Source organism: Nicotiana tomentosiformis, chromosome 7, assembly GCF_000390325.3.
Source record: "Nicotiana tomentosiformis chromosome 7, ASM39032v3, whole genome shotgun sequence".
Lineage (NCBI taxonomy): Eukaryota > Viridiplantae > Streptophyta > Magnoliopsida > Solanales > Solanaceae > Nicotiana > Nicotiana tomentosiformis.
The window spans coordinates 116796880-116806553 of record NC_090818.1 but is presented as its reverse complement, the minus strand read 5'-3'; the positions used below and the strand labels follow the sequence as shown (position 1 = coordinate 116806553).

Sequence of the window (9674 nt, the reverse complement as noted above, 5' to 3'; positions counted from 1 at the left end):
GAGGTCACGGGTTTGAAATGTGGAAATAACCTCTTAGAAGGAGAGTCTTGGCGTAACTAATGAAATTGCTGTCATGTGATCAGGAGGTCACGAATTCGAGCCGTAAAAATAATCTCTTACAAAAATGCAAGATAAAGCCGTGTACAATAGACCCTTATGATCTGTCCCTTCCCCGGACCCCGCGTACAGCGAGAGTTTAGTACATCATGTGACCGGGAGGCCACGGATTCGAACCGTAGAAACAACTTCTTACAAAAATACAAGGTAAAACAACTAACAAAAGATTCTTGTGATTCTGCCCTTCCCAGACCCCGGACACAGTGAAAGCTTAGTGCACCAAAATGACTTTTTTTATATTTCAATATTAGTATGAAAAGATCTCCAAAAAAGTGCTTACACAGTTCCACTACAGTAATACTCGTAGAAATTTACATCTTTTCAAAGTTTTTGTCTTTCCCTTTTTCTGTTCCCCCACCCCCACCCCCCCACTCCCGGTGATGTTACAAAAATGGCCTACAGATTTTAGAAACTAAAGTTAACACATGATTGAACTATCAATATATCTTTTTCATTTGGTACAATCCAACAGTTTATGTTTGTGAACCATAATATGCTACTTTTATAATTCTCAAAAGTTAATTGATCTTTTCATCCCAACTATTGATTTCCTTGATTCAGGTCCTACATTCTTCTCTCGATCCCCACCACACCTGATCTCATCTTCCATTTTGCCATCAATCTCTTCGTCTGGAAAAACATCTCAGGAGTAACAAGAAACAGAAATCATTAACAAAACTTTTAAGAGTAAGAAAACAAAATTTTACAAAAAGCAACACAGTAAAGGGGTAAAAAGTGACTCTTGTATATTGTTGCTAAGCCAAAACGAACTTGTTTTCCTTGCTTTTCCGCTTTAGGGTTGATAGTCGACCTCAACTAGTTTGGGATTGAGACACAGTTGTTGGTATTGTTGTTATCTTTACGTTTGAGGAAGGAGGATTGCTACTATTACTCCCTCCGGTCCTTTTCATCTATGTTATAAAGTTTTGCCACATCCAAGAAAACTATTTGATAGCATAAATCATAAGGGATATTTAACTAAGTTACCATTATCTTCTTGGAATAGTAAGAGTGAAACTGGACAAAAAACGCCTTCTTAGTTTTCTAAAATGACAAATTTATTGGAGTTTTTTTTTTTTTGGGCGATAGAAAGGATCGGAAGGAATAGTATTCATCTAGATTTAAGATGGGGCGCTTCTTAATGCTTAATATACTTAGGCACGACGAGAAGTAGTGATACCTGAAGCACTACCTAGAGAAAATTCAGTAAGACGTCGGACACAATCCTTGAGTGCTTGGAGCTCAGCTTCTTTCTCATGGAGTTTAGAATGAGTTTGGCGTAGCTCAGATTCCAGCTCAACTATCTGGCTTTCTTGTTGTTCAATTAGTAGATGACACAGCTTTTGATCCAGTTCAGATGGCAATACTCCACTGAATTTAGAAGTTTCTGCATTGCGGTCATCGGCTAAGTTAAAGTCTTTCTCCCGGAAGACATCCTGTGCAGCAAAAATCAATAGTTACAAACGAAAATTAGGTAATAAAGCAGAAATAGAGGATGGACACTCTTGTGGACTAAATTAACAAACTATGTACTTAAGTGATTAATAATTTAGATGTCTTAAGTTGGCAGGGAGTGTATTGTCTTTAATCTGTTATTGTCATTTGCTTGTTCTGCATTTAGCTAATTGGTTTTCATGATAGGCCTGCATCAGATAACAAACTCTTATCTGAACTTACCAGTTACGACAAACCTCAAAAAGCTTAGACACAAATACAACCAAGGATATAGGAAAAATTACCGGCAGCGCCATGTACAGTTGCAATTAAACGCAAATAAGATATGTAGGCCATTATAAGAATGATAAATCAACTTTAGATGTGTAACAGAAAAATCCCATTTGATTTGCTGCAGTGGTTGCATGTATTAATCATATCCCACGAGGGGTTGTCGAACCATTTCTAAGTAGAAAATGGATGTATTAGTTTTGCCATTTAAGTCCAAACAACCTAACCTATGAATAACTTCCAATTTATTGTTTGCGGCTATGTGACTATACAACAACATACCCAGTATAATCTCACATAGTGAGGTCTAGGGAAGGAAGTGTGTACGCAGAGTAGCAGACCTTACCCCAACCTTGTGGAGATAGAGAGGTTGTTTCCAATAGACTCTCGGCTTAGGAAAGCATAAACACCACATTAATGAAAAGAAAAACATGACGGGACAACACCGAGTAGCCATGTAAAAGTAGCATAAATAACAAGATAGTAAGAAGACCGAAATGCAAGAAACGACAGGTAGTCATAGAAACCTAATATCAACAGGATGCGAGAGTACGTACTAATACTACCGGTATAAACAATATAGACTACCTAACCTACTACCCTAATCCTCAACCTCCACACCTTCCTATAAAGGGTCATGTCCTCGGATCCTTGGTCAGCTGTAGCTGCGTCATGTCTTACCTAATCACCTCTCCCAAAGTCCCGAGGGAGATTCTATGGAGATGTTTGGAGGCTAGGAGTGTTCATGTGGCTTACACTAGGGTGATTAAGGACATGTATAATAGAGCTAAAACACGGGTGAGGACAGTGGGAGGGGATTCAGACCACTTTCCAGTTGTGATGGGGTTGCACCAGGGGTTGGCTCTTAGCCCATTTTTATTTGCCTGGGAGTTGGACATACTGGCACGCCACATTTAAGGGGAGGTGCTGTGGTATATGCTATTTGCGGATGATATTATACTGATTAATGAGACGCGAGGCGGTGATAATGCGAGATTGGAGGTTTGGAGACAGACCCTGAAGTTTAAAGGTTTCAAGTTGAGTAGGACCAAGACTGAGTACTTGGAGTGCAAGTTCAGTGACAAGACCGATGGAGCGAACGTGGACGTGAGGCTTGTTAGTAATCCCTAGGAGAGAAAATTTCAAGTACCTTGGGTTTATTATCCAAGGAAATAGGGAGATTGATGAGGATGTTTCACCTTGTATTGAAGCGGTATGGGTGAAATGAAGACTCGCATCCGGTGTTCTATGTGATAAGGATGTGCAACCTAAACTTAAGGGTAAGTTTTACAGAGTTATTATTAGACCAACCATGTTATATGGAGTAGAGTGTTGGCCAGTCAAGAACTCTAATCTCCAGAAGATAAAGCTAGAGAAATGAGAATATTGAGATGGATGTGTGGGTATACCAGGATTAATAAGATTAGCAATGAAGAGATTCGGGACAGGATAGGAGTAGCCTCGGTGGAGGAAAAGATGCGAGAAGCGTGGCTTAGATGGTTTGGGCATGTGAAGAGCAGAAGCACAGATACCCCAGTGAGGAGGTGTGAGAAGTTGGCCTCGGTGGGTCTAAAAAGAGGTAGAGGTAGGCCAAAGAAGTACTGGGGAGGGGTGATAGGCAGGATTTGACGTTGCTTCAGCTCACTGAGGACATAACCCTTGATAGGAAGGTGTGGAGGCCGAGAATTAGGGAAGGTTAGTAGGTAATCGTGTGTGTGTCTTCCCCGTACCAGTAGTATTAGTAGCTAGCTTTGTATTTTATTACTGGTAAATCTCTATTACTACACGTTATTCATTACGCTTGTTTTCTCAATATCTTATTATTACTGCTTGTTGTTACTGCTTTCTTTTCATCTTTTTTTGATCCGGGGTCTATTGGAAATAACATATCTACCCTTAAGGTAGGGCTAAGGTTTGCGTACGCAATACGCTCCCAAGACCCCACTTGTGGGTTTATACTGGGTTTGTTGTACTCATCCATTGTTAGACATATAACTATAGTAGTAGAAATTTTCAATGACACGTACAACTTACTGAAAACCCTTGAAGAAATGGTTAGTAGATTGGATAGGTATTAACAGTGAGACAACCTCATTGTTTGCACTCAATGGAGGTTTGAATCGGAATGGTTCAGACCTTAAACCACTAAGTGCATTTGTCTTTTCGTTAAGATTTAAGTCATTTAACCATTTGATAGATCTGAATGATTCAAATCTTTACCAGCCATTACCGCCAACCAACACTGCCACCACCACCACCCATTACCGCCAACCAACTTTACTATTGCACAACCACTACCAACACCACCATGGCCGCCACCGGCCAACCACCAACTTACAACCTAATAATTTGTGGATATAATATTTAAATTATCTTGTTTGAATTTTATATTGATTGTAATTTTTTAATAAAGATAAATTATAAACATTCAAATGTTGAGAAAAGAAACAGTTGTAATCATTCGGTATGCAGATCTAAATACATCATCTTAGTATTCATATATGAATTCAAATTTAGACATCTTAATTTAAAAAAAAAAAAAAAGCAAGCGGCCCCAAAGTTAATAAGTACAAAATATGGAGTGCTCCCTTGGTATCTATTTATCTGCTCCTATAACTATTTGGTGAGTACAAATTACTCCCTGGGCTATGAGTTTTTCAAACATCTTTAATATTTTTTATCGTAATAAACTGTGACTTAGAATAATTTATGAACATGTAAATTTTATTTAAGAAATTAAGGAATAGTTGGCCTATTTCACACTGAAATTAGATGTTTCAACCATCTTACTCCGAACTCCACTCTTTCTGGACTAACGGAGTAGTGTCCTTTAGCAAATAACAATATAAATTACTTACATCTAGCTGGCGTGAAAGAGTTTTAGTAAAATTTGCTTCGAATGGACCCAACGAATATGTACTCGTTCACAAATACAGGTAGAAAAGTATTAAAATTGAAAATTACGAAATTGTAGATTGAAAACACATAGAGAGGTTGAGAGGAGAGGACAAGAAGGAAATGTTGATTTACACTTCCGGCAAGGAAGAAAGACAAAAAAATCAATATGGAATGAGAAAATACGGAGGACCATGTAGAGGAAATTTATATCACATTGAGCTCACCTTACAAGGATCTCTTCCTCCATCCAAATCTGTACCTTCAGTAGCACACCACGGAAGCTTTTGTAACTCAGATTCGAGCTCTGCTTCCAGCTGATCCATTTCCATAACCTCAGGTTGCGGCTCTTCTGTAACGACACTGCTTGCACATTCACCTTCCTCAGCTACCTGGTGATCTAGTGCTCTAAAAATATTCCTGTTTTCAGTGCTACTCCTAGGAAAGGCACGTATCGTGCATTCTCCATCATTATTTTCACTTGTTTCAGCTTTATTTTTTGAAGCATGCAGGTCATGTGCAACTTTTCTCCTAGAAAGTTCAGCTTTTATTTCTTCTACAGCTTTTGCAGTTTCATTCATGGTAGAATTGAGCCTATTGATCTCAGATTTCTCAGCTGACATCATGCACATCATTCCAATTCCTAGTCCATAACCGAAAAAGGAATTACCTGGAAACGTAAAACATATTAAGCAAAGGAATTAGGTTCATCTACTTGGGGCAACTTAATATAAGAGAAGAATATTCGCTCAAACAAGACCATCAAAATAACATGCACAAATAGCAAACTTAGAAGTAAACAGGTAGAGCAAAATATTCAGTCACATCTTCGAGTTCGACCAATAAGATAGGAGTTTGCATTGAGCCATATGATAATAAAGTGATGGAAGACAGTGCACCCAACTACCAAAATAGTTTATTGAGATCCAGTCTCTTACTGATTATCTCCACAATCCAGTGAAAATTTGTTTTCTGTTTATTCTACTAGCAGTTTATCAGACACAAGCAGAGCCATTTAACCACTAAAAAGGTGTTCCATTGATGTATCAAAATGCAGATTATCATCATCTCAACTGCTGGTACTACTGATCAAACTCACTACAAAAGAGGACCTCAAAAACGCCTTCTCCCCGCATTCAAAAAAAAAGAGTATATGGATATTGGAAAGCAGACCACATAGCTAACGGATATGAGCTAGGCAGTGACCAGTGCAGATACTCCGCTGTCCTTTTATTTGAAGAATTCAAAACATTCCGAACATTGGAAAGACATTACCAATATCTAGTTGAGCTATGCTAAACAATGTACAAAAGTAAATCTGCCCTCTGCAACTTTATAACTCCTTTGACAGATTACTGCCCAAAGGAAATGATCTCATTACGGGAGGTAGCACGTACTAGGTGGATTTAGTCGAAGGCGCTGGTCCAGACACCACCGTCATAAAAACAAATGATCCCATTACTTGGAACCACAAAGTTCTATGCATCAAACTCCAATATTCCTTTAAGCAAACTTTTAAGATGATGAACATACAAGGATTCAACCGTGATGATTCCAATTTGTGTTTTTCTACTTACATCAGATAAGTTAAGACAAATTTGAACCAGTACATTATTATTGTTAATGAGCCATTGGTAATTCTATGAGCAAGGAATCCGAATTAATCGATACTAGTTAACTAAAAATAAGAAAATGTAATCCACGATAGAAATCCAAACACAATCCTTACTAAAGCATTAAAACAACAACAGGCCCAATCTAGCCCACAAAGTGGGATATGAGGAGGATAGTGTATACGCACACTTACCCCTACCTGGTAATTTAGATAGGCTGTTTCCGGTAGGCAATCCTTACTAAAGCATGATTGCGGAAAACACCAACTATTGATCCTAACAACAACCAAAAAAAATTATGTAAAGAAGATGTTTTTAGGACAATGCATACCTTTGGAAGCACAAGAATCACATTTCCCTGAAGGAACCTTATTAGTTCTCCTCTTCTTCAAACAAACATAAAATCTCTTCCCATTCCCATTCCCACTCTTCCTTTTATCCAACCTAAACAATTCCTTTTCACCACCCCTTACATTTCCACATTTTTTTCTTAACTTCCCACCATTATTTCTCTTACACTCCATTGCATTCCCTTTGCTCTTTCTAGAACATTCCACATTTTTCTTCCTCAAATTCCTACACCCCATTTCAGAACCAGAAGCACTAGAAAACCTAAAAATTGAATCATCAGAAAACCCCTCACTCTGTTCTTGAATGCTGCAGCGAAGATTACATGCAAAGGTTGAATCTTTATGCTGAAAAGTAGTGTTAAACCCTTCTTCAGGGTCATTGGGTTTTTCACATTTACTATTAATTTCATGATTACTGATAAAGCTTGAATCTTTATCAAATTTTATGTTAGTTTCAGTGGAAACAGAAGTGGGTTCAGCAGCATTTTGGTTAAAGATTTTCTTGGCTAGAAAACCAGATCCTGCTGCTGCTGCAACTACCAAAGCTGGCCACATTGAGTGACTATTTTTTTTCAAGATTCTAAATTAGGGTTTGAAATTTGAAGAAACCAGAAACTAGAGATCACATTCACAAATTTGCTAATTTGCTAGGCAGTAAATGTAGTTGCACTGACAAGCTTTGATTATTTTGTGTGCGCGCTAACCATGTGGGGAGAGAGTCGGGGAAAAAAGAGAACGTTTCGGCTCTGTGTTAATACGTGTCTTTTCATCTACAAGTTTGCTCACGTGCTTCCCGCTTTTTGATAAATTTTCAATTTTGTGTTTGAGTATTTCTCTCCCCTATATTGGTCTTTTAGAAGTAGGGGGCCTAAGGCTTAGAGATATTGGGCCAATTTACCTAGAGCGAAATCGGGCGAAGTGCACTAATATATCCGATTTTGGAACAAGAATTAACCTAAATAGTCGCATATCCAAACGCTTAACCTTAAAATAGCCTGTATCTAACCTTATAATATATAGATAATGCATGTATAATATATATATAAATAGTGAATCAGTGTTTAAGTCGTAGCCAAAGTTTAGAACTTTTTGCAAGCTTATCTATTTTAGAATAACTTTAGATATACGGAGCTAAAGTTATAAAAATTCATTCAAATTTTATCTGAAATTGTTGGGTCACATACATGACTGAACTTCAGCCACATATGGATGAAGTACAGACATTTTTGCATATACTTCAGCCACAAATGGCTAAATTTCAGCCATTTTCTGCATGCACTTAAGTCATAGTACTATTTTTCTCTGCACTTCATCCATCAATGGCTGAAGTTTCAACCATTTTCTGTGTGCACTTTAGCCACATATTGCTGAAGTTTAGACATTTATGCTTGATTTTTAACTGTACAAATTTTTGCACATGAACATTGACTTGTTATTCGAATTTCAATAATTCAATGCTCAAAACTTCTTCAAATGAGTTCAAATTTGAAACATAAGTTCCAAATATCATAAAGAACAAATATCATCATCAATTTGTCAAAAAATAACAAATCTATCAATTGATCTATGATGTTGTCTATATATAAAAAAAAATGTGGTACTACCAAATATGTTGTTCTATGTTAGGTACTTTACTAGAAACTATGGCATAAGGTCTTATTTATTGTGTTTAGAGCTCCTAATTTAAGAGCTTTTCTACTATTTTGCTGATGCTTTAGAGACCATGATTAACTAAGCCTCTTACTTTTCATGTTTTAACAAAAATTAGCCTATTCATATTGAAATCTTGCACTTTTAAACTAACCTTCTCTATATGTCTCAATTTGAGGTTAAATTCAACTTTTGACTTCACATATCAAAGCCATCTTATTAACAAGCTGAATATTAGATGACTGATTTTGATTTTGAGATATCTCCAAATATTTGACATACTTCTACGGAAAAAAATCGTTATAAATTTTCACAAGTTTAAGAAATTCAATTTAATAAACAAATCAATATTTACTCTATTAATAAATGGTTTTGTCCATAAAAAATGCAACAATTCTTCTACTACAACTACGATATGCAACTCAAATTATGAATTAGAGACTAATGGATCAGTATACACTAAGGAATGACTTCAACCATTTCAATTCCAACTTCCTATCAGTATCAAAAGGTTTGGACATGAATGTAACATCTTGGATAACTTACAGTGATCACACCATTTGCTTGTCGTTTAAACATATTACACATGATTGGTTAAATATTATTTAACAACATCAACAATAATATACCTGGTGTAATTTCACAAGTGAGGTTTGGAAAAGATAATGTGTACGCAAACATTAGTCATATCTTGTGAAGATATAGAGACTATTTTCCAAGACTCTTGGCTCAAGGAAAAAAGAAAAAGGAGGCTCAATAAGCAATAACAACATTAAGATAATAAGATAACTGAAGAGAAAGAAGCAACAGGCAGTAATAGAAGTCTAAGAATAAAAGAGTAAATTACTAACATTATTACCTGTTGGTAAGGCATAGAAATACGCTCGACTACCCACTAACTTTCTACCCTAGTTTTCAACCTCCACACCCTCATATCAAAGGTCATGTCCTCGGTAAGCTGAAGTTGCGCTATTGATGTTTTATACTTCAATACCACACAAGAGGGAAGGTGATTTATGTGGTGTCCAATTTTTGCGTGCACTGGTTTATAGAAGGACCTGGTTCTTATACGCGTTCCTTACATTACAGTTGCGGAATAAGTAACGCGGAAAGTGAAGAACACAAGTATTTTTACGTGAAAAATATTCGGTTCAAAAGGTGAAAACACCATGACCTACTTTCCAGTAGGATTTTCCCCAAAACTTCACTATAATTCTGAGCCAAAACAACAATGTTTACAAACATCTTATAAACCTAAGGATTACTTCTAACCTTTGTATCAACCAGCCACAAGTTGTTATGACAACTTCAAGATAACTCTAAC

General features: G+C 36.8%; 1 protein-coding gene across 2 annotated transcripts; it reads right to left on the bottom strand.

The window, feature by feature from the left end:
• Nucleotides 1–546: 546 nt before the first annotated feature.
• Nucleotides 547–7443, bottom strand: LOC104091543 (uncharacterized). 2 transcript variants are annotated; one of them, XM_009596908.4, is made up of 4 exons: nt 6682–7443; nt 4965–5407; nt 1310–1553; nt 547–747 (listed from the first exon to the last, which is right to left on the bottom strand). In XM_009596908.4, the coding sequence occupies exons 1-4, from the start codon at nt 7253–7255 to the stop codon at nt 629–631; spliced, it is 1380 nt and encodes a 459-aa protein (XP_009595203.1). In that variant the 5' UTR covers nt 7256–7443; the 3' UTR covers nt 547–628. The 2 variants fall into 2 exon arrangements, with proteins under 2 accessions (XP_009595203.1, XP_009595201.1); XM_009596906.4 differs by having other exon boundaries at nt 1298–1553; nt 6682–7442.
• Between the last annotated feature and the right edge of the window lie 2231 nt (nt 7444–9674).